At 31.1% G+C, this 25,800-nt stretch overlaps 1 protein-coding gene across 2 annotated transcripts in view; it reads right to left on the bottom strand.

Annotated features, from left to right (window-relative positions):
* Window positions 1-2,389: 2,389 nt before the first annotated feature.
* Window positions 2,390-25,800, bottom strand: part of Hnf4 (Hepatocyte nuclear factor 4) — a 56,119-nt gene continuing 32,708 nt past the window's right edge. For both annotated transcript variants that reach the window (XM_076379790.1, XM_076379791.1), the window contains exons 2-7: window positions 15,261-15,462; window positions 13,895-13,989; window positions 13,027-13,163; window positions 10,343-10,613; window positions 7,573-7,707; window positions 2,390-4,741 (exon numbers count right to left, since the gene is read on the bottom strand). In XM_076379790.1, the coding sequence (XP_076235905.1) occupies window positions 4,233-4,741; window positions 7,573-7,707; window positions 10,343-10,613; window positions 13,027-13,163; window positions 13,895-13,989; window positions 15,261-15,462 (1,349 nt within the window). In that variant the 3' untranslated portion in view covers window positions 2,390-4,232. The remainder of the gene's footprint in view (window positions 4,742-7,572; window positions 7,708-10,342; window positions 10,614-13,026; window positions 13,164-13,894; window positions 13,990-15,260; window positions 15,463-25,800) is intronic.

Consider the following 25,800-nt stretch of genomic DNA (forward strand, 5'->3'; position numbering starts at 1 on the left):
AAAAAATGTGTTATTCAATAATTATTTCAATTAATCATAACAAATATTATTAAAATAAAAACGCGTAATATACTCAATAATAACATGTCATAGTAAAAAATAAATACAAAAGAAAGATATGCAGAAACTCGTTAGTTCTCCGTTTAACTAGTTTCTTTGTTTATTAACGACAAATATTATCACTTCCACTAATTTACAGTTTGCGCCGGCGCTCGCGTGCACGCGTATTACATAGAAAATTATAACATAGGTATTGATTATAATATTAAACGTTAAAAAATATTGCTAAATTAATTACATTATTGCTTTCTATCCGGCCAAAATATCTAACAGAAGTCACGATGAACATTTGGAATCGACGATTTGTTTCTCTAAATTATGTATTTGACAAATTTTGTAAACTTTAACTCATATTGCATAGATATGTCTTAAAAACGTCTTAAAGACATCCATACTTTCTCTAGGACGTCTTAAAAGATATTTGTAAGATGGCTAAAAGACCTCGAAATTATGTTTATAAGACGTTCAGATAAAAAGTAGATCATTTTAAAACGTCCATGTTATGTATCTTTAAAATGTCTTTAGACATAAATTTCGAAAGTTTTTAAGACGTTTGCTAACGGAAATTTTAAAAACGTCCAAATTATGCCATAAGACGTTTAGGCATAAAACAGACATAAAATAGACGTCGTGTGCTACCTGGAAAGTATGATATAAAATAAATTACTTAGATAAATGTATCTATAATAATTTTAACAATTCTAGCAAATTATAAATGTTTCATTCCAAATTTTAATCTTGTAATATTCATCCCTTTCCCTATTTTTTTAAAAATAAAAATATTTAATTTTTATATGGTAATCCTTTACTTAAAATAAGAAAGATTTACATGCCTTATGTATATTCTTATTTTCTTGAATTTTTTAAAAAAATAATGGCTTTATTAAACTTAATAGAATTTTCTTTTCTTTTTTATTTTGAAAGAATATTATTTTACGAATATTCGAAGGATAAAGTTTAATATTTACATTTCTTTCATAAATTCTTCTATTATCCTGCTTGACAAACTTCTTCCTAATATAAGTATCCCAGATAGCACACGACGTCTTGAGGACGTCTATTTTATGTCCATTTTATGCCTAAGCATTTTACGACATAATTTGGACGTTTTAGAAACATTCAGCAGTGTACGTCTTAAAGACTTTCCAAACTTACGTCCATAAGATGTCTTCGACACACTATACGGATGCTTTAAAGATTTACACTTTTGGATGTTTTAAAGACGTCTTATGACTGTCTTTTCAGACGTCCTAAAGACATACTTGTAACGTCAGACATCTCAGAGATGTCTTTTGGACATTTTTAGGACTGAATGTCTTTAAGAAGTCTCTGTGCTATATGGGATACGAACTGACATAAGATCAGTTGACTACTTAACTTGAGATCACTAAACTGGGGTTAACTTCATTGTACTATTTGGCTATGACCATTATTCTGTTCTTAATAAAAAATAAAATTTGCTTTATGCGATAGTGAAAATGGAGAAACCAATCGTGTTCCAAATGTACAGGGCATTAATAAAAGCACGCGTACTCCTTCACTAAGAAAAAATTGCATTGCAATGGCGTATGCTCCTTTCTTCGTCGAGAGAGGTGCTAACTATATACTCACTAATTGCTTTTGATTTTTGTATTCTACGTATGGAATGTCGTTCGTTGCAAACAGAGTACAAAATTGTTTCAGAAATAATTTCTTTTACGATATTATCTTTTTCACAATTCGTACAAATATTGCACTCGCATCATTGCAAATATGTCAAGAGTCATTATGTTTTCCCAGTGTTAACAATCGCATGGAATATTGTTACATCGAATCTATTTTAAGAAAGATGAATTTTTAGGAAAATACCTATTGATTCTTTATACGATTTCAAAACATTACAAGTTTGCAATGTTTATTCCTATTCTCGAGTGTATATGTCTCGAAATAATTGCAAAGCACTTGGTATTGTACATCGTCCAATATTATTATGAAAAATGTAGTGCATCGGTTATAAATGTATTCGATTCTTATTGCAATCGTTAGTCACTGTTCGTATAATACAACGTATATTTTATATAACAGATGTAACATCGTGGTAACAAAAATATTCTCTGTAGGAATATATTATAAATAATATAATTAATTAACCCTTTGTATAAATAACAATGCGCTTATTTTCTATGTATGTAATAATTAACTCAAATTATTGTTGGTGTGTTTAGAGGTCGGTCGTACATGACATAAAATTCAAATGAAACGAAATGGAATATCGAAGTTAAAAATTAAAAAGAAATTACATTTTGTTAAATACGAAATTGTTATGATATAAAATATAATTTATTTTAAGACGATAAATTTCGTTTAAAAATAGAGAAAAACTATAGAATATTTTCTAATTAAACGAACTTAAATAATTGAACGACTTCATCTTTTCTACTAAGATATCGAAAACTATTCTATACAATGATTGTTCACTTATTCTACTAACTACAGTCATTGAACATTATGCAGGGAAAAAGGAAAATATAGAAAATTAATGACTTTAGTTAATTGTCGACTGACTCATAAAGTTATATTGGGTCACTTGATCGACCGATTTTGATTTGACCTTACAATTAAGGACCTTACAATGAGGTAATGATTAATTGAGCAATCAATTGAGCACAACTTTTACTTGGAAATTGGAAGTCGAGTATAGTATTTCTGTGGTTGCTATAATCATAACAAAATCAAATGGTCGCTTAAGGTCATAGGAGTGAAACTATCGCCACTATTGCGATCATTCAGTTACTCTACTACTCGATCCATTATTGACATGAAAATGACAATAAGAGTTGTATCTGGCGTAGTCAAAATCAAGTTAATGACTTTGAGTGACTAACTGATTTTGTTTCGACTGTCCTACATTTTTGATAAATTTTATTGTTTTATACTGTACTTCGAACATGCAAACTATTTGAAACATGTTTTCAATAATTATCTTGTAAGTTGCACTATTTGCACAAGAAAATGTTACTTAATTCGTATCAAAAGAGAAGGTTTTTATTAGCATGGGGAAATTATTGAAAAACGTTATTAAAGATCGTCTAGTTATTATACAGCTGAAGAGAGTACAGAGAATTGGCTACTACTGTAGGATTTTCAAAGAGATATACCTCATTGAAAATCATGCAATGTGGTTTGTGATCCCTGAAAACATTTGAAGACAGCTCTGAAGATTATGAATTGTCTTTAAATATTTTAGAGAAATGGCTTGATTTGCTTAAACCATAAGGATTTAAAAAGGCACCATCACTTCATGCAATTTTTAAGTATCTTGCATGATGTTATGTTACTTTAGAAATATTTTGAAATTATTCAAAGTAAAAAGCCACATAGGAATAACTTCGTATTGAATAAAAATCACATAAGATGCTTTAGCATCCTCGATATAAAAAAAGATATTTTGCAATGTTTATAAATTCAGTTCTTGCAGGATTGTTTGCAGCTCTTCATTTTGTTTTAGCACCACGTATTTTCAAAGCTGTGAACAATTTTTCAATTCACATCGTAAGACTTTAAGAAGACATTTTCACGTTCCGCAACGTTCAATTCTTCTTCATCATTTTCGACAACCTTTTAAAGTCTTTACACTCTCCCAAAACGTTCTATCTTAGCTTGCTTTAGTTCTAAGGACACTTGTTCAACATATGAAAAAATTCTAACTTTACTGTAACATAGACTTTTTTACCACAAACATTCAATATTCTTTTCTTTCTAATTCGAGTTATCAAAATCTTCTTAAGCTGTGTCATCATTTCTAGCAAGTAATCAAAATTACAAATTATACCAGGATATAAAATCCACAAGACAGACCAACTGATTCCACGAATGCCATCTTGCTTCATCTTGAAGATCCCTTCAAAATATTCTAACATTCTTCATTTTAGATTCCAAACCTTCAATAGAATCATGAACACCTTCAAAACGTTTTTACTCTGTTCAGTAGACTCTCTATATCTTTGATCTTATTGTTAGTCTTAAGCTCCTTATCTTCTCTTTCATCTTCCAAACTCTTCACAATCCATCAACAACTCCAAACTCTGTTGTAAGTACTCCAAATTCCAAATTCCATCTGTTAATAATTATCCAATCGAATAGCAAGCCTTCACTCAGCAGAATCTTTCAATTGTCCTTAAGACCAAGCATCCTTAGAACGTTGATTCGCTCTCAAGACTAGGCTCTTGCTTGAACAGCCTGAATCCAGCTACACTGGTCACGTCCTCTTGATTCTGAATCGGTGTGAGATCCCTCAATATCATAACAGGACTTCCGCCACCCAGCATGTGATCCTGTGGACTCAAAGGGGGCGCATTGGCTGGCGTCAGAGGACTACTGGGGCTCTCGTTGCTGCTCACATAACTACCAGACGCGTTTGAGATCGGGATAGGCGTCACAGCACCGTTCACTTCCGCTGTGGCACCACCCAACAGCATCTCTTGTAACAGGTTGTCAATATGTGCGACGCCGAACAGCCGCACAAATTGTATTTGCTCGATCATTTGCCAGGAAATGGACTGCAGAGCAGGCAGAGTCAAAAGAATCTCGCCGAAACGACCACGACTGTCGTACTGCCGATCGCTTATGTAGTCCTCCAGGTTGATCTGGATCTGGTAACGCAGTTGTTTGATTCGCTGTGGCTCGCTCAGGCCTTTTGCATCTGTTGACAGAAAAGAAACATGCAATTAGTCATGATTGATTGAAAGCAATATAGTATTCGGTGAGGTCTGTGATAGAGTGTTTTCTCGTTAATTTTTAACTAGTATGGTATCAGTATTATAATGTGGCACAGTTGCTGCCATTTCGTTATAAAAAATGATTAATAATGGTAACCAAAGAATTCATAGTTTTTCAGTTTATTATCATCTATAAGTAATTTACTGATATTTTAGAGAACAAGTATTAAAAATGAGACGATATAAATGATGTGACTCCATCATACCAATTATGTTATAAGGGAGATGACCCCAATTTCGCCATGCTAACGTTTTAACCGTTGTATGACATTTCTAAATACATATGTAGTGAAATTATTGAATGTTTCATAAAGCTTAGAGTCTTATTTGACACCTACAATAAATTAATATCCATAAAAGGGTTGTTTTAATTATAGTTTAGTATGGTTTACTAGTCAAACTGAAAGAACTGTCTGCCTTAGTATGAAATTTGTATACATGACAAGATAAATCTTACTAAACAGAGAACTTTGTGTATGTCATCTTGAACTCCTTACGCAATCATGTCGCGTTTTACAAAAATGTTTATTATTCATCAGTATATTGTGATTTTTGGCTGAAACGGTGTAAAACGAAGTTCATTCTCTCTACAAATTTTACAGTAGTGTTAATTGCGAATTAATGAATTTCTCATGACTTTAATTTAAGAGCACTGACAAAATCGGAGTCACTTACCTTAGTTACCGTATTCAGGGTTAAGGCGAATTTAAAGTTTACATGTTTTATATCTATTGCAAATGATTCATACGCAGTAAAAGGTGTATAGATTATTTTCATCTGATGTTTGATGCTTAATGAACACCTAAAGCGATTAGTGAACAAAATAAAACAAAATCTCTACTTTCGATGAATTAAATGGATGATTCGCTCGTAGTAAAGTGGTAGTGATAAGTCTAAAGTTATTCAGTAATATTACAAAAAATCGTATAGATAATACACTGTTTTATTTTGTATTGTTCTAACGAATCCCAACATTTAAATAGTATTCCACTCGCTGATAGGTAATTTGAAAACTACTAAAATAAATTTAACCACTGAACTGGTAGGTATAAATACTCCAGCTTTAATCTCTTACATTCACTGTGGATGAATCATCCACGTTGCACATCCAAAATATAAAAGTGTTGATTTATGACCTTTATAGACTTATGACTTATTGCCGCGTTTATGATAAGGAACGCGTCTCTAGGGTCAGCTCGTGTTCTGATAATCTAGTTTGGTCTTAGCAAAGACGTGAGCGACAGTATGGTCTCTGGTTATCGAATTAGAATCAAATGCAAGAATTTTATTTCTTTGTTATATTATGTGTCATATTATTTGACTGCGCAAATTATTATCAAATACGTGAACGATTCTACTTATACAGCAATTAATTTATTGCCACCTGCGTTCGGAGCATTTAATCCTTACTGATCAAAGATAAGTCCCAAGTGTTATAAACACGTCGATCTTCCAATTTTTAGTTCCAATCTACCGTGTATGGTATTAAAGAATTGCTTTTTCTCCTAAAGCTAGTTAAATACAAAAGTATGTACATTCCCCTTTCAAATTAGATTGATTTTGATTCATAAGGCAATAATAGATGCTTTTATCGTACTTAAATCTCTAGTACTTTTTATGCCCTGAAAATGTGGTAGACGAAGAATTGTGGTTAAATGGAGTACAATTCCCAAAGTCTGCACATTAGATGAAAAAGTAGCGTGTTCATGAGCATTTACAATTCGTTACGGTGTGGCGGCGGTGACCGCGCCGTCAATGATCAATTAAATCTCATTGAGACAATCGTTCTCGCGTGCTGGCAAATCTTCGATGGATGACACGCAAATTCTTCGTCCTCTTCGACTACTGATCACGGAACGAAGATTATCAATCTTCAAACAGTAGTATCCATGTATAGAAATTTAATTTAATTAACTGTCCAATTATCTTGTTAGTTCGTAAGCTCACTGCTATAACCATTTTTTCCTTTGGTTTCATAATTCCTTCTTTTATTATGATTTCATTGAACTATTAATTTAATTATACAACTTTTATGATCACTATCACAAGTAACTGCTATAAGTAATTGTCTAAATAGAAACAATTAGTATGTTTAATTTTCCATGACCACTACTTTAAGTTTAAATAATATCTTTGTATTTAAATTTTTAATTTACATTCTTTTCTTTTAATATTTCTTACTATAATGTTAATATCATATTGTTCCTTGTTATTCTTTTTTTGAAGTACATAGGTATATTTCTTTTCTAGTTATGAGTACCTAACCTAACCCATACCTAAACCATTTATGGGTTAACATATTCAATATTTAATGACAATTAGAGTTTCTCCCGATAGATTCATTTTATCAAATACAATACTTCATATTATAATATTTTTACGTTCGCCTAAATTATACAATATTTTTAGTTTCACTCAAATTGAATGAAATCATCAGGATATAAAATCTTCCAGTACTATCTAATATTCCATTTACAGTCTTAGGGATAATAAAAATACGATTCGAAGTAATTCTACAAATTTTTCGTTCCTAGAACTTCCATTACGAATCAAGTGTGTGCATTTCACACTCAACATAATAGTAAATTCCAATACAATATGTTTTCGTATTCCCAACATTTCTGAAAATTGGAGTCTCCTATTTTGACTCTTCTCCCTTCGCCATAAATATGAGCCACTTACGCCCTGTAAGTTCGCGCATATGACAAGTCACGAGCTGATAGCAAGGGACTATTGTATATGTAAGGAAACTTACTGGGATCAAAAAAGACGATGGCTTTGAGGCAAGCGAATTCGGTGTCGTCGATCTGTACCTCATTAAGAGGCTTCACCAGCTCATCCATTACCCTGACACCAACCTTGCTGATATCCAGATCCTGATTGCGACCCTCTGTGGACAAAGATATGACTGATAACGACGGTTAAACCGTTCCTATTGGGTCCTGGTACCAATTGACTGAGCCCGGATGAGATATGATGGTATTTAAAAGCTACTGAAACCAACAACCAGTTGAATCAACCCCCTACTACTGCGCTCATGCTGCTGCATTTGCAACGTGAAGACCGGACTCAGTCTACTAGCTACTCCCCAATACGCGTTCGTGCAACGTGTTTAACGAGACCATAGATATTTTTTATACTTAGTGACATCTGATCGAATCTTGTTTAACTAATTATTTTACAAAATTCGATAAATCGCGTTAAAATTACAGAAATGTCTAGTTGTAGTTAATTTTAAAACTTTAATTACAAATAACTAACTGAGAAAGTTATTCAGAAATTGAATTACTTTTGGTCATCGATTGTCTCGTTTTACGAATGTTCGATTTTTAAACCAGTACACCTTAGTGTATAGTATAAACACACGTGTTTTTCACAAAAATTCGACGAAATTGAAACAAAGAAATCTGATGTTTTTATTGTAGTAACAAATTCCATGAGTGAGTGTGAATTCAATTGTTTGTGTTTTGTGAAAATAGAAAACTGTATAATGTAAATTAGTCAAATTTTTGTGGTCCAACAGAAAAACACAAAAAAATGGTTAGTTTACGTCTTATAACACACTTCTCATATGCAAGCTGTTATTCACTCACCCCATTCTTTCCTCATGGTTATGCCATACCTGTTTACGTAAATATGCAATTTAAGTAAAATATTCTGACCTTCAATTTTTCGAACGAAGTAGTGGTAACTGATTTGCAAAGTATATTCAAGCAATTATAAATCGTTATCGTCAGAAAAATTACATCGTTGTAATATATATAGCTTAAAATTTAAAATATGTATGTCTAGTATCAGTGTAGATCGTCAGCTTAATAATTGGCATAGTATTATTTGAGCAACCAATTTTTACAGAAATACTTTTAAAAGTAAGTTGCAGTAATATTTTAATCTTTTAATTAATATCTCACTGAGAAATGTTCACTTGCTTAAGTTATCAAAAACTTTACATTTTTTACATTTATAAGTATTATAAGGTAAATAATTTAAAGCACCATTATAATTTACTTTAGATATATAATTGCAGAAGAAACATTTCATATGTAGCAATCTGATAAGTACATAGAAATAATCGAGGATGAATAAAACTGAACGATAAAGGTACTTTACTAGGCTTCAGAAGTTATCAGCAGTGTAAAACGTTTAATTAGATGTAAACATCCATTTCAATTACGTTAAAATCCCCGAGAATTTATCAAAGACTTTAAGGATTGTTTAGATTATACGTTTATATGTATTGCATAATCATATAATAATATTTATCTATTAAATCTAAAATAAATGTGAAAGTGAAATAATAGATATACTTTATTCTTTGATTAAAATCTTACGTTGAGTTAAATTAAGACGCAAATACGACTATTTCAAATATAGAAATGCAGATAAGCAAAATTAATTCATTTTTATTTACACAAATACTGTACCTAAATATTTTTAAATTGTAAAAAATTGATATGAAATTGTAATAGACTTATATTGATTTAAGTTCTTAAATTATTTAGGTGAGAGATTGATTTTAAATTAATATCAAGCTCAAAATAAAATTACTTTTTAATATTAAACTTACTTTGAATGAATTCAGAAAAGAATTGAATTTCTGATTTTGATTTCTTAAAAATTATTATTAAAAATTTCATTTAAAAATCCTGACAATTACGATCTGTAATCTCCTATAAGTCATATCTGTCAGTACCATCAAAGGATGAAATAACATTGTGGTATTATCTATATTATGTCTGATAATACTTTCCATAATTCCCTATCAAAGATTTGTCAAGAAAAATACTCTGACGTGATAATCGTGATCGATAATATTGACTGGTGAAACAATTTTTTCTATCGACGAACGTCTTCAAATTATCGCCAATTTCGAAAGATTTGGCGGGAATTTCCAACTTTAGAACAAGTACTTTTTTTACTTTCCTTTATATTTCATGCAACTTTTGTTAAAATTACTTTAATGTTATATGTGCTAATAACGATACACCCTGTACATTCAATTATTAAGTTATTGCATATAAAATGGCTGATTTCACAAAGCAATAAATAAAGTATTACTCAGTTTCATAACTGAAAAGTAACTACATATCATATGTTTTTCATTTCCCAATGAAATATGTATTAGACGAGGTTAATCTACAATTACGGAAGTTTTATCATGTTCTCGAAACTCTATCAAATATTCAGTTCCTAATAAGTATATTTTCTCGTTAAAAACTTCTCATTATCCCAATTTGATCAAATATCTTCTCATCTTCTCCCACTCTTTAGACAAAAGACTTCAGAAACGTACCACCACTACTTTATAAACCCTTATTACTGATAACAAGTTCTAAATCTACAATGAATGAAATTTGCATCCAACAAAATTATATATAAATATCCTCATTGAAAATTTGATCAGAAACTCAACCATTTAGTCTGCAACGACTTAATAGTCTTCCAATAAGATGAACAACCATTCAACCAATACCACCACAAAAAACACATAAAAAAGTAAACCAAAAGCAAAGGGGTCAACGTACCAGGACAGTTTTTCGTAATGATGCAATTGTTGCCAAGTAGAAGGACATCCTTCAGCTGCATGCTGCGCCTGGCAACCCCTAAGAGAAGGTGTTCCCCTGCGTGCGCCCTTAGTAGGGCAACCTGGTCGTCAAGGGTCAGTTCGCTAAATGCGGGTATATATTTAGCCCATTCGACCAGGATCAAAAGTTGCTGCTTCATGCTGTCGCAGACGTCGTTTATGTTGGCGATCTGCTTCGTGCTCAGATCGATATCGCTACTCGAACTGCCTAGCTGTTGAAAGATAATCTCTAATTATCCTTCGTGCGATTTTCGACTTTTTATTCTGCGTTATTCATCAATTCTTTCTTGTATTAATATAATAATCTACCCCTCCTGAGTTTTTATTCGTGTTACAGTAATACAAGGGAAATGTGTTCTAACTGGCTTTTGAATAATACTAACGTAAGCTTAGATAAAAATTATAGAAGTGCATGCATATGCTACTGGTTAAAAATATTAGACTGCTTAAGTTATTATTTTTTTCGTCGCTGACTAGTGTGGACTACTTCCACACCAATTTAGTCTTTATTTGCATTTAATATGTAGACTTTGTTACTCGTATGTTTTTTATTTTATATTAATTTAGCTATAAGTAATGTTTACAGTAGATGCACTGTAGGTATACTATGGTAGGATTTTACTATTTTTATTCTTTTAAGAATTTGAAAGACTGGAATTGTCACATTCCTGAAATGTAATTTAGAAGTCAGCTCGTGAATATGTATCAAAAATCATCGTGGCTAATACATCTTATCTATGTGCATCGCTAGACCTTATTTAACGGTATTAGCATAAGTTCTATGGAAGTATATGGTGACCTGAATTAATTGACGTAATAGGACTTTCTAACGATGTCCGAGAAATATTTCAAACATCCAGAAGTATTACTCAAGGGAGAAAGTTCTCTCAAGGACGTCACCTAACAAGGAAAGGGTCAGCCATCGATTTTAACGCGCTTTTATAGATTTGTAATTACTCCAATACAAACTCTTAACTCTACGAATAACTACTTTAGATTTTAAAATCTGCCTTGACGTCAATTTTACGATTATTTACTTTGCATCTATTAAAACTTTTATTGCTATAACACATTATAATGTTTATTTCTTAAGAAACTTTTAGATGGCATTTTCAATCAAATTCCACTGATTAAGTTAATTTTCAGGCCGTAAACATTAGAATAAAATTAATTTTCTAATTATTGCAAAGTAAACTATTATCTTAAGATGACAGTAGATTTCAAAATGGATTATTATCTTAGGATTAAGTAAGCCCTTCACAATTCAAAATGGCTCCACTTTTGACTCCACTTTTTGACTTTTTAAATTTTAGTGTCTAAGGAACTTGATTTATGCTTAACTTTTTATACTTAAAATACATATAAATATTTTTGTTTTGTGGAATTAACCCATTTAGCAAATGAGAGGCTCAATTTTCTGATTATCTCAAAGTAGACTAACTGCTTAGAGTGTTCATAATAAATGGATCACCCTGTATGTGATACTTTTTGCAGTATCGCAAGAAAAAGTCCCGAAGATAAATGAATACTTAAAAATGCAGAAAAATAAAAATAATTAAAGTAAAGTTTTGTTCAGACCTGATTACTCGAAAAAATATATAGTATTAGTTTGTTGCATATGAAATGTCCGAATTTAAAATGAAAATTTGAGTGACAATCGGACATTTGATATGCAACAACCTAATATTTGATAAAATCTCGCGTTACAAATATGTTATAAGACTAAATATTAAATAATAATAATAATAATAATAATAATAATTATACAAAGAGAATCAACTACATATTCTGCAATAAAGTACATATTATACATTTTTAATAATAATACACGTACAAGGTAATGGTGATTTTCTTAACCTCGTATTTGTCGAATTTAAGACGCTTTGGAAATAAGTTCACGATTCTACGTGAAGAAAAATGACCGGACATCCGGCTGTCTTGGCATTTACATACATTGACGAGATCCAATATTCTCACGGGCCTCATTAATTCTCTTTCTTCTGTTAATGATTGAGTCTGGGACGTTAAATTCGTTTCAATGAACGAATAAATAAATACTGGTGCATTAAATTCGTTTCATTAAACGGATAAATAAAGTATCGAATCTTGCATTTAGATATATCCGTTGATTAAATTAAACAGGTTTGATTTTATACAGAGGGATACTACTACTTTCTCATTATTTGAGACTGATAAACAGAAAATCTTCAACTAGAAACGCTTCAATTAAATTGAAAATAGTTCTATTTACAGTTCTACAAATTTCGTAAAATTTCCACAAGTTTTATTTTACTTGGTTCTATTTTGTCTTCAAATTGTGCTGTTTTTATTGACAATTTCTTGAACATTCCTTTTCAAGAACTATTTAATGAAGATAGTAGTAGTTTAAGAAATATTTTCTATTAAAAGATATTTCTCTCAACCTTACTATTAATATGTTATTAATAACAAATGCTCTTATAAAGCATTGACGCTGATAAGAATATTGACACCTGTCTCTTCATCTCGGTTTGACATTTATTGATGAAGAGAGAGAGGAAGAAAAAGTCGACTGAAATAAGCGTCGCCAGCGACATCTCCCGCAAGATTATTCGATTCAATTCATGATAATTGATATAAACTGACCTCGAGCGCTGCACCAACTTGTCTGCTGAGCATTTCGGCTTGAAGAAGAGAAACCACGGAAAGGCCGCTTCCGTTATTCGTTTGCTCCTCGTAACTTGGCCTTCTGCAGCTTATCCGATCCCTTTCATTTTGAACAGCTACAATTAAGCGAAACAGAAACGAAGGGAGCTCATTAGTTGCGCGTACCCTTCAAGATGACTATGATTTTTTGTACCGAGCCCTAACTTATTAAACAAAGGATTTATATTCTGAAAGCATGACTCTCCATGACGAATATACTCGTGATGAGCAGAACATATCTATCTGATAACTTGAATGGTAATACTAACGTTAAATATACTGTGTTTTATTGTTAGATTGATACAGATGAAATGTGTGCTTAAACAGAACTTCAAATACATGTTAGTTTTTTAAAACACTGTATACATAATCAAATTAAGTCCTATGTGGTTTTAGACATTTTTCCCAGTCATTAACTAATTTTGTAATTCTAAAATTTTAAATTTTAGAAGATAATAATGAATTATTATGTTTTATTATGATTTATTACTAATTTTATAAATATTCAATACATTAGCAAATGAATTTAATTTTTATAAGTGTCATTTATAAAGATATCAGTTACAAAAACTGATAAGAGGATAAAATTTAATACATGGTATAGATTTGTCTATTTCAAACTTTGAAAAACCGATATTTATTTCATGTGCATCAATCTATTAATTTTAGGATGCTAGTAGAATTTTGATATCAATGTTTTCTTAAAGAAATAATTAAGCAATTCATTATATAATTTATTATTTTAAGTTAAATGCAGTATTATAAAAGTAAAAAGAAAGTAGGAAAAGAACAGAATAGCTCTATTCACCTTCTTTTTTCATGCCAGCCTTGAAACATTTCCTTAATCTGCAATACCTGCACTGGTTCCTCTTGTCCTTATCTACTACACAGTTCCTACTAAATCTGTAACATTCATGATTACAAGCATTTAGAAATTCCATTCATTAAAATCAGTTTTTCAGATAAACTGAGTTATCTCCCAAATAGCACAGAGACATCTTAAAAACGTCTTAAAAACATCCAGTAAAGTCCCAAAAATGTCCAAAAGACGTCTCTGAGACGTCTGATGTTACAAATCAGTACGTCTTTAGGACGTCTTAAGAAACATTTATAAGACGTTTTAAGGACGTCCAAATTACGTATGTAAGACGTTCAGACAAAAATTAGACGTTTTTAAGACGTCCAAAAGCGTAAGTCTTTAGGACGTCTATGTAGTGTGTCTTTAAGACGTTTTATAGACGTAAACTTTACAAGTCTTTAAGATGTACGCTCTTGGATGTTTTTAAAATGCCTAAATTATGTCGTTAGACGTTCAGGCATAAAATGCACATAAAATAGACGTCTTCAAGACGTCGTGTGCTATCTGGGCTAATCCCATATAGCACAGAGACGTCTTAAAAACGTTTTAAAGACATCCAGTAAAGTTCTAAAAATGTGCAACAGACGTCTCTGGGACGCCCGATATTACAAATCAGTATATCTTTAGGACGTCTTAAGAGACATTCATAAGACATTTTAAAGACGTCCAAATTACGTTTATAAATGTTCAAACAAAAAATAAACGTCTTTAAAACGTTCAAAAGCGTCCCAAATAGCACAGAGACATCATAAAAACGTCTTAAAAACATCCAGTAAAGTCCTAAAAATGTCCAAAGGACGTCTCTGAGACGTCCGATGTTACAAATCAGTATGTCTTTAGGACGTCTTAAGAAACGTTTATAAGACGTTTTAAGGACGTCCAAGTTACGTATATAAGACGTTCAGACAAAAATTAGACGTTTTTAAGACGTCCAAAAGCATAAGTCTTTAGAACGTCCATGTAGTGTGTCTTTGAGACGTTTTATAGACGTAAACTTTGCAAGTCTTTAAGATGTACGCTCTTGGATGTTTTTAAGACGTCTAAACTATGTCGTAAGACGTTCAGGCATAAAATGAACATAAAATAGACGTCTTCAAGACATCGTGTGCTATCTGGGGTAAGTCTGGTGGATAAGTGGACATAAAATAGACGTCTTCAAGACGCCATGTGCTATCTGGGATATGTCTTCGACCTTGATATCAGTACTATTATTACTCGTATGTGGATAAACTTCTATGTAATCCAACTCTTTGTTTTTAAACGAGGCTCTGAATACCCTATGTGAAATGTACATGCAATCTGTGATTTTACTAACCTACAAGTGTAGAGATGGTTCTTCCTGACTGATCGCCGAAAGAACCCTTTACAGCCGTCGCAGGATGCAGCGCCATAGTGTTTTCCTGTTGCGCGATCGCCACAAATCGCGCAATGCTGGGACAACACACCACCCACGCCCGATCCTGGTAGACCTAGGACCGAACCTCCTGCTGCACCTGCGCCCATGCTAAGATCGGCGTCTGTAACAGATCAATTTCAACTGATTAATTTTCTCTGATCAAGTTCACCATAGCTCTATCAGAGAACTTGAAGTTTATTTAGAAATGCTACTTGTTTAATCCTCTGAGCAATACGAATATAGATTCACGTTATACGTTTCAAGTTTCAATGTTTCAAAGAACAAAATTACATCATGTCTTCTCGTTTTAAGAAACAAATAGAATATTTCGTAGAAGGTGTTCAACAATAGGTGTTCAAATTTGCAAGAGATTATTGAAATTAAGAACGATGAAATGTATTTGACTTGGGACTTATTTTACTGCTGGTGTGTATTAGGTCAGACATAGCGAAGTCAGTAGAATAACTCTCGAGATTTGGAAGTTTTCTTAATAATCGATAACTCGGAAACAAAGTTTAAAATGGAATTTGGTTTATCTTCATTTTCATCTTATTTTAGCATGTGTAATCATCCTTTAACATTTTTGAAATTTGCCGTCGAACAGCCTGTGTAATATTAACAATAATTCTTAAAACAGTAAAAGAATGTATTTGCACGCTGAAAAGAGTGTATAAAAACATTATTATTGAACGTACGAATATGTAAAAGAATTTACTAGGTACTAAATGGGTTAAAGTTAAAAGGGCATTCAGAGAATTCTAAAATTTCAAATTTTAACATTTTAAATCTTTGTCTTTCAGAAAACATTCAATTCTACTAAAACATTGAGATTTATTTATATGTTTTATTATTTGAACTTTATATTTTCTCATTCACATCTTTGACAGAACAAAGCTGATTAGCAAGGCGTACACTAACAAGGCGTACTCGTGCAGGTGATGTGCTCATCAAAAATGCTAGCATGAGTTTATAAGGCAGAAAGATATTATCAAGAACAGGACCTACAGTTGAAAGATTATACTTTACGATTTTATGTAAAAATGACTTTCAATTAAAATACTGATTGTAAGTTAAAAACTACATTTATCTTAGCTTGTTTATACTAGTATACAGTTCTTATTGTTAATTGAGGAATTACTTGCATAATTCATATAGGAACGTGACACTGATAGTTGATCTCTTTCAATTATTTACATGAAAGTACAAACAGAAAGTACAAACAGAAACAGCACTAGCTGACAAAAACATATGTACGCGTTTATCTATTTATTTATCACTTAATGTGTTCTATCTCTAACATCTACCTGGCCGGTTGATTAGCTATCTACCTATCTCGCTTTCTTGATTATTTTTTGCATGCCTCTATTTCGTAGGTATACAAAATATTATCCCAAATTTTAAATATGTATCATTACCAAAAAGGTACATATCTCTATCTTGTAATAATAAGCATCTGTTAAACAGAAACAGGAATCTGTTTCTCCTAAAACTATAAATTAAACTGTTGCTCTCGGCAAATCTCACAGAATATCTTACAACATTTAAAACTTGTTTCATTCGAAAGTTCATCTTCGCTGACTCAAACTCCAAGGCTAGATCTATTCAGTTTTTAATATTCGCCATATTTGTTCGATAACCCGAAACTAATTTTAACATCAGTTCAACTTGAGCTACACGCGAAACTTCGAAGATAAAAATACATGGATAGATTACTTTTATCAATTCGACAGGGAATTTTGATGTAACTGAACGATAACCCAAATTTAACAACCTTTTGCTAGAGTTCTAGTCCAGGTTCAGATAATGTCAAGTGATGGGAGCATCGATTTAAACAAATTTACATTGAACTGCAGCAGAACTACAATCATGCGCTGCTCGACGAGTTGTGTAAACGGAATGCTATCCAAAATCTCATTTCCAAAACGCACCGATTTCCTTATCGCCGTGAGACGTATAAATAATGATATTTCAGTGATAAAAAGCGTCGATATGTCGCTCTCTTTTCTAGCAAGTTTCTTCATGACATTTCTGTTCGTAACAAGTCCACTGATAACCGTGTCTCTTATCAATCACGTACAGCGACATACCAGGATCATTGTTGTCTTCAGAAGATCGAGCAAATAATTACTATCTTTAAATTTTCGTATCTTATACGCTTCTGAACTAGGTTTCACGTATCGAATAATGTCATGGTGGCAGTTTTGACAGAAAATGATAAACGTTTTGGTATTGAAGATGTAGTGATTCTGGATCATACTAGTTCGTAAGAGATCGATGCAATATTTTATCAGTGATCTCAAAATGCAATGATTCTATTAGATACAGTGATTCACTTCGTTCACGTGCAATCTAAAAATTAATTAATTAATCTTAATTGTAGGGAATTTTTTTACTATTTCTAAGTTTTATACTGAATTTTTATCCAATTCCCTTAATTTCATGCAATTTCAACATTCAGGTGAATGAATTTAGCCATTCTTCTGAAACTGATTCGTGAGTTATCGTAGTATGATAATCAATGATATAACTCAAAAATCATTATTTTTCGAAAAGTAAAGCAATAGCTGCATTTCACACAAGATGGGGTTTTTGTATAATTTTTAATAGTTTTATACGATAGGTATGGTACTTTATAGGTTAAGTTGACCTCATGAAGAAATGAATTTTTGTCAAATTACAAATTTGAAATACTTCTATGTTAATGAACGATAAGCTTCTAGAAATCGGGGAATGTGGGTAGATGAATCAGCATTTCTAGTTCGATATCTGTGCTCTACTTCCAAACGGTAACTTAAAATTTATTATAATTGTAAAGCTGAGTATACTTATCTTCGACATATTCCAACGACTCCATACCTATCTATAATACCATTTGTTTTCAATGCAAATAAAATTGTACATATATCTCCTAATTTTCTAAATCGCGTTCCAAAAAAATCAAACAACTTGAATTATATTTTGCAAATATTACGCTTGAAAAAGCATAACAAAAATTGAGAAATCGTTTTCAAATCCTAATATTTAACATTAAAAACTAAATCTCAAGGGAAAAAGTTCTTTGTAAATCGTAATATCGTTGGTATTTGATTAGCTTGACAAAATCTAATTCTAAGTTAGGAAGTTCCCACACTACTTTTTACAATTGTTTATATAAATATTATAATTCCAAACTGAACTGAAAAATCCAAAATAGTAAACAAAACTTTCCTTTGAATTTGCCCAGAAGAAATCAGGAAATCATATATCACTTCATAATACGAAACTTCATGTTCAAAATATAAGCCTTTTAAATTTTGAATCCTCAACTATCGATACGTGCCATCCCAAATAATTGAATTACATTTTTCAAGTATTATATTTCGTATATTATATGAAACTTCAGTTCAAATGTTTATTTTAAACACTTCTGATCTCTCTTTAATCCATAGATTTGTTCATTTCATACGGAATAATGAAATTTCTCGACTTCTGCCTTTATGAGCACTCATATCTTTGACCTTAAACTGCTTTAATGTTAAACGTAACTTCTGTTTATTTTAATGCCGCGGTTGCTTTTCCTACTTTTACATAGCAGTGCCATTCCTTAACAAGTATCATGAATATACTTAAAAATAACGCGCGAATGAGATGAATAAATATTTAAACGTCTGGTCCTATTACAAGTGATCATCGATGCGATGTTATATTTGAAATAGCAAAGAAAGCTCGTTTCTTCCCAGGCAAAAGAAAATTTATGTGTAATTCGCTGATATTTGCGTACCATCTTCAATATTTTAGTTTCTTTCGAAGAATTTGGTTTCTAGAAATTTTTGTTTAAACTGGACTTTAAAATTTAGGGGAATTTAAAAATAAGTATTAGTTCATGACACCAGAAATACTGTAAATATTAAACTTTTGTGTATTGGATAAGATATATTGATGCAGCTTTCTTATTAGTTTAAAATTGTAAAGAATCAAAATATCTACTGAGGAATGTATTAAGACATTTTTTTTTCTAACAAAAATGATAAATTTTTGTAGTTTACTGTTGCAAGCTATTATAATAAAAATAGAATTATTAGAAAAATCTTTACTTTATTCTTCTCTAAGGTGAAAATATCGAGTTGGGTTGACACTGAGGTTAAGTATGCAAAGTAGTTGAGGACCTTGAGATAATATTTGAATATTCGCGATAAACTATTGCAAAAAGGTTCCGAACTCGTAACTAAACGCTGATAAGGTTCAATCTTGGATTTATTATTATTCATTATTCCAACAAACTACTAAATCATTTTTGCTAAAACGGCATTTTGAAATTACTTCGTAACATGCAATTATGAATATAACATAATTATTTATTATAATTTGCGAGACGTAAAATAGACAATGTGTTCCGTTATGGTAAAAAAATGCAAAACATTTTTTACAGTAAGAACATATAAAATATTGTAGTGAATCTAGAGAAATCGTTACTAAATGAAACGAAAAATGGGAAAAGTTAACTTAAGAAAAATGGGTCGTAAAAATTATATTAGTAACAAACAAGAATTTTCATGATAGTTTCCGATAAAAGATAGATTTTCCGCAAAGTGAAAAATAATAAGAGTCAGGTCACAATTAAAATAGTTAAAAACGAAAGCAGATTGATATTTTATAACTATTTTCTTGATCTTCATCCAAAAAGAAATGAACGCTTCAATTACAACTTCAATAACATAAAAAAGAAGATGATTACTATTAGCATTAATAAACGAATTTGATCATACACTTGATTTAAATTGACGTTAAGTTAGAGCAAGTTAGTTTTAAATATCTAGTAAAACTTCATTATAATCTCATTATAATCTCAAAAAAATATACAAATACTTATAACGTAACGCCTAATATCGTAAAAACTAAATCTGTATTCGGATTATTATACAAACAATAATTATTTAACAGTATCATTCACTGTCTTAATTTGTATAATGATACGCACGTTAATATGAATTTTGAGAATTGCAGTGAGTCAACGATCAACATAATCTTAGCTTTTCACACTCTTAATTACAATATAGAATGAATATTAAAACTGTACTAGAAAACTTGCATCAATAGAGAGTTACATATTTTTCATAATTAAAGTCGTACTTCATTAGATGATATTTTTGTATAAGATTGTGAATTGTGACATACGTGGAAGATTATGTCTATAAAGGTACATATGTAATTTTGTAATAATTCTGGTTAAAACATATATGATGCGTTGTGATTCTACGAAACTCTACCAGTGTCATTATTATTCTGGTATGCTTATTGGAATCTTTCCATTCCTTCATATAGAATAATAAGCATAGCTATGCATTAAAATTCAGATTTACAATTTGGAACCACTATATTCACATATCTTTGACAGTACATTTGAGTTACAAGGATAAACATATTATATAAATATTGAAATGAGATAATGCATACAGTATGTTTGAAATGGAAATAACGAACATTTTTTTTTAAATCACGGATAAATTATGCTTATGTAAAATTCCTTTCCAATTTAGTGCAATATATAGTATGACTTGCAAACTAATATGCAAAGCATTAACAGAATAAATGTAACTACATTTAACATACCGTTAGTAATGAAGTTACAATAAAGCACTATTTTAAACTATTACCTGCATTGAAATAAAAATTTAAACATTGCAATTCAATAAATATTTTTATTTGAAATTTCTATATATATTACTAAATATCATTAAACTATCGAAATGATATTTTTTGCTTTAAATTGACCGTATAGTATTTACCCTTTTACACATATAAATCAGTTCTACAGCAAATGCATAAGAACAATATTTTCTAATATCTAAAAACAAAATTGTAGTGACAATATTTTATAACAATATCTTATTTCATATTTTAAGTTCGCGAAATAGTAAAACAAAGTATAATGTATTACATTAAAGTTCATTAATATTAACTAACAAATATAAATTCGAGTAATGTAATTATGCATATGTAGTACAGGAAAGGTTGGAAAGGTGAATACTAACAAAAATGCAGTAAATTATTTGGGTAGAATGGACAACTTCTTAGGATCTATCAGAGATATTAACAATACAAGCAGAATTTACAGAATTATGAGAAAATATAATAAAATATTTTGTTTAGAAAATATTGAAAAAGAAAGTAGACATTCTGGTGTTAACTTCAAATTACTTTTAAAATGTACGATATGCATTATACTACTCCTGATAAAATGTTTCTAGGAAAACGCGACAATATGAAGTCATTTAAAAATATTATAATATTTGAAATACAAAATGTTATCGTATGAATATAAAACATACAGAAAAATTAGATGGATATGGTGGGGTAGTATTTTATATTTTCAAAAACTACAATACCTTTAAATAACTTCATATTCTGACATTTGATTGAAAACTTTTTGCCAGAGGTAGTACAAGCTGATCACTTTAATTGCAAACCTTCCGAGTGTTGGCAACATTTGCAATGCTATCAGCATCTGCGATAAATGCTGTCAACACTCATTAGAGGGTTTTCAGTTAAATTGAACACCCTGTATATATAAAACGTAATAACGTATAACTGTATAAGATTTTAACTGTTTCCAAACTTTTGAATAACAATGTACTTGTTCCTGACCATGAATATATATTACAATTCACAATAGTTATGCAGCTCGTTACACAGATTGGATTGCTAGATAATTTCCCCTTATACATATATCATTTTACATAATCCACAGTTACTCCTATTGCAATACTATCCCTTGCCTATTTTACAGTAAGTTTTCGTCCAGCCGCTGTGTTTTCGAAACTATAATAATTAAAGTGCTAATCGCAACTGGACAGCCTTGCACTTTTTCTAATTCTAATCGATCCTGTTCAATTAATAGTATCAATTCGACAGAGCGTGTTAATTATGAAATGAGAGGAAGGGTGGGGAAAAAGAAGCGGCGATCGTCGTAAAAGCGTTTCGCAATAAGATAGGAAAAAGGATGAATATTGAACGGCGAGGAAAATAGTGTAGCGTAATGAAGCTGTAATGAATCGCTCGTTATAAATTATTCCAAGGACCTCCGTGCTTTTTTGCACTCCTGGCTGTTTTTGTGACACAGTATACACGTCGACGCTCGCGTACTGTCATGTATGACTGCACATTGTCGCTCAGGTGAAAAGACACGTTGCTTTTTCTTGCCTCGGGTGACTGATTGACCTCTAGTTTTCCATACTTTCTGACAGGTAAACGAAACGTTTAAATGATGGCGAATAGCGCTCGCTGAGAGACGATTAACTGTGAATAGGAAACGATTTCAAAGAAATACCCCTGGTGACTCAATAATGACGTAGGAAGCATCGATGAATATTTTTTTCCTAAACGCATTTTGACGCAGTTTGGTATCTGTTGGTAGATTTAGACAAATTGTACTTGGGATAAAGACAAAACAGAACAATTTGAAGAAATGAATCGTTTCGTAGTGAAACTAAGAAAATAGTTACTAAAGAGAAACTTTGTTTTGTAGTTATTGCTTTATAGTAACTTTAGTTTACGCCAAATATTTTCAAATGATTTGTTTTCTGTGATATACCTACCTATATATTTGACGCAATAGAAGAAATGATATGATTAGAGAAATTATTTGGGGGAACTCAAGTACAAAATACACTAAAAATTTATTTTATTCTAAAGCTAAATAATGAAAGAATTATAAAAAAAATTATTTGTTTGTTCAAACCAAGTGTCTACAATTATTTCAGAATAACTAGTCTGTTTGTTAAAGGGGTTAGAAAACGTGAATCAAAATATAGAAAATAGATGACAGAAATAATGATTTATTATTCTGTAAATGTTTCTTCTGTAATCAGAATAGTAGGTATATTACAGAATAACAGACGTAAAAAGGTGGCGCTGTAATGATTATAGCAAAGACAGGAAGAAGGAGATTAAAACTTCATTATAATTATTAATAGAAGTACCTACACATAGAAGTTCTTACTAATTAACGATAACAACTTGTGTTTTTCGAAAAAACTTAAGAAAGGAAAATATCGATACTTAAAGTGAGTAGTCTAAATTGCAGTCATCAAAGAACTATTTTTATGTTCAAAATTCTCGATAGAGTAATCAACGAAAATAACAAAAATGATATACAATCGATCGAAAAATATCTTAAAATTTAACACATACCATGCACTATACATATCACCTATGTATAACGCATATATACACCTATGAGTAAAAATTCTAAAGATCAGAAACAGAAAGCAGAAAAAGAAAGCATCCAAGAGTTTCAGATGAGTCCGAAAATAAACCGATGGAATAATGTTCGACCTTGACGATGTAAAAGAAACCGTCGCTCATTGAGGTCTTTTCTTTGAGCATCAAATTCGCAGCGATAATTGATCATTTCTTGGCATGAATTCTCAATAGACAATAATTTATAATTGAAAAACCAGACCAGTCGATTGACTAAGTGAGGAGCAACTGGTTGTAACGAAATAAAAAGCAGATGAGATTACTTATCTGGCGTTACCGTTTATTTGAAATTCATAGCCAGGTTAGGATATGACGTTCACTTACGTAAAAGCGATGGTTGTAAATAGATTATTCAATTAAACTGTCCGCAAAAGATCATTTTTGTTATTTTAAACAGTTATATAAATATAGAAATCTCATCTACTGCTCTTTCTTGGTTCTATTAATATTCATAGATCACGAAGAAATAATAGAAAGATGATACCTGTGAATATGTGAAACGGTTAAGGTAAATTTTTTGCCATGTGAAATCGAAAAATTCTTTCCATCGTTTTGTAATACGAAACTTCGTTTTTGAATATAAACCATTCGAATTTCGAGTTCTCAACTTCTGGCACGCGCTATTTAAATGCCTTATACGATCATGAACATATACTATAATTGAATATGTGCGTGTGTTATATTTTTGTGTTATGTGAAACTTCAGTTCATACTTTTATAATAAACATTTCAGATCTTACTTTGAGATACACATTTTCCAGTTTTGTACATATCGCACACGTACCTCAAAAGTGACACAACTCAAAAAACGTGACCTTTGAATTACAGCTATAAATCAGTTTAGTAAATGCACCTCTATTCATTATAAAAAGTTTGCTAATTAAAGATCAAAATTATAAAATTTATTCAAAGAACCCTTCAAATGTAAACTAAAAATTATTCAAATAATAACAAGAAAATCATTTAATGCAAGTAACATGTAATTACTTCTTAAACGAATTATTTAAATAAGACAACTTTTATTAAGTGAAACTACTTTTTATGTCAATATAATGTATTTAATAAATAATTTTCCTCTAAACTCATAAACAGTTTCTTACTTCCTCTTAAAAACATACTATTCTGAGTTGTGTGATTATGTGAGGCAATAATTATCTTCTTGGATATTTACTTTTCTGAGCATTGATGTTATATTCTCCATAGTTTTTGATCAATTATATTACCACAAATTGAGTAAAAGTTTGAACAAATAATTTCAAAAAAAAAGAAGAAAAGTATTCATTTATACAGGGATCCATAGCTTCCTATACAGAAATTCTATGTAGAATTTCTCTGTAGAAGAGACGATGTTGGATACTGGATGAGTGCATGCTCGTTTTAAGAACTACACTGAATATATCGATCCCAGATTATTCCAATCTCTCCAGCTGAAAGACGCGGCACGCTCCTTTCGCGTGAAAGCGATGGTTTATAATAAAATCGAGACTGAGAGCGTGATGTATCGATTGTTCGAAAAATGCCACCGATTCTACATCGCGGCGCGTGCCAAAGTAGACAAGACCTGCCTTAACTCAATCCAAAGTCTAGTTCCTGACCCTATTCACCGTATCTTTTGACGATTATGCTTCCGATTATGCGACTCGACGCTACCAGCCAGTGTAAGTGCCGCAACAGACACATTTCCACCACTCATGCACACCAGAGCTGTGCATTGCTTGAATATTTGAGTAAACATTTATGTTAGCGAATTTTCAACATAGATTCCTGGGAGTAGATTGATCAGCTTTAAATAAATTTTATGTTAGGCAAAATTTAGATAAAGTTTAGACAAAGTTAATGGTATTTTCCATAGATTAAAATTTTGATCAGTTGGCTTGGATATTTTTCAAGCTTTTTATCTTTTGCAGTAATCTTTTTCTTGTCGTTTCTCCCCAGTGTAGCGAACCCTAATTGATAAGTGTTTAAGCGAACTTTAAACAAAAATATTTTGAATAATAATGATACGGTACACGCGATTAAAACTAGTCAAATAAATTAAAAAACAGTTCTTACGTAAACGTATCGTGTATTATCGAACAGTGTCACGTACTACCATTTTTATTATTATCATCATTATGTTATTCCCAGCATTATTCTTGTCATCATTGACATCATTATTACACTTAGCTTAAAGACAGCGAGATAGGGGGAGGAAACAATGCAAGCGGAAGAATGAGCAAGG

Source organism: Calliopsis andreniformis, chromosome 6 (assembly GCF_051401765.1).
Source record: "Calliopsis andreniformis isolate RMS-2024a chromosome 6, iyCalAndr_principal, whole genome shotgun sequence".
NCBI classification, from domain to species: Eukaryota; Metazoa; Arthropoda; class Insecta; order Hymenoptera; family Andrenidae; genus Calliopsis; species Calliopsis andreniformis.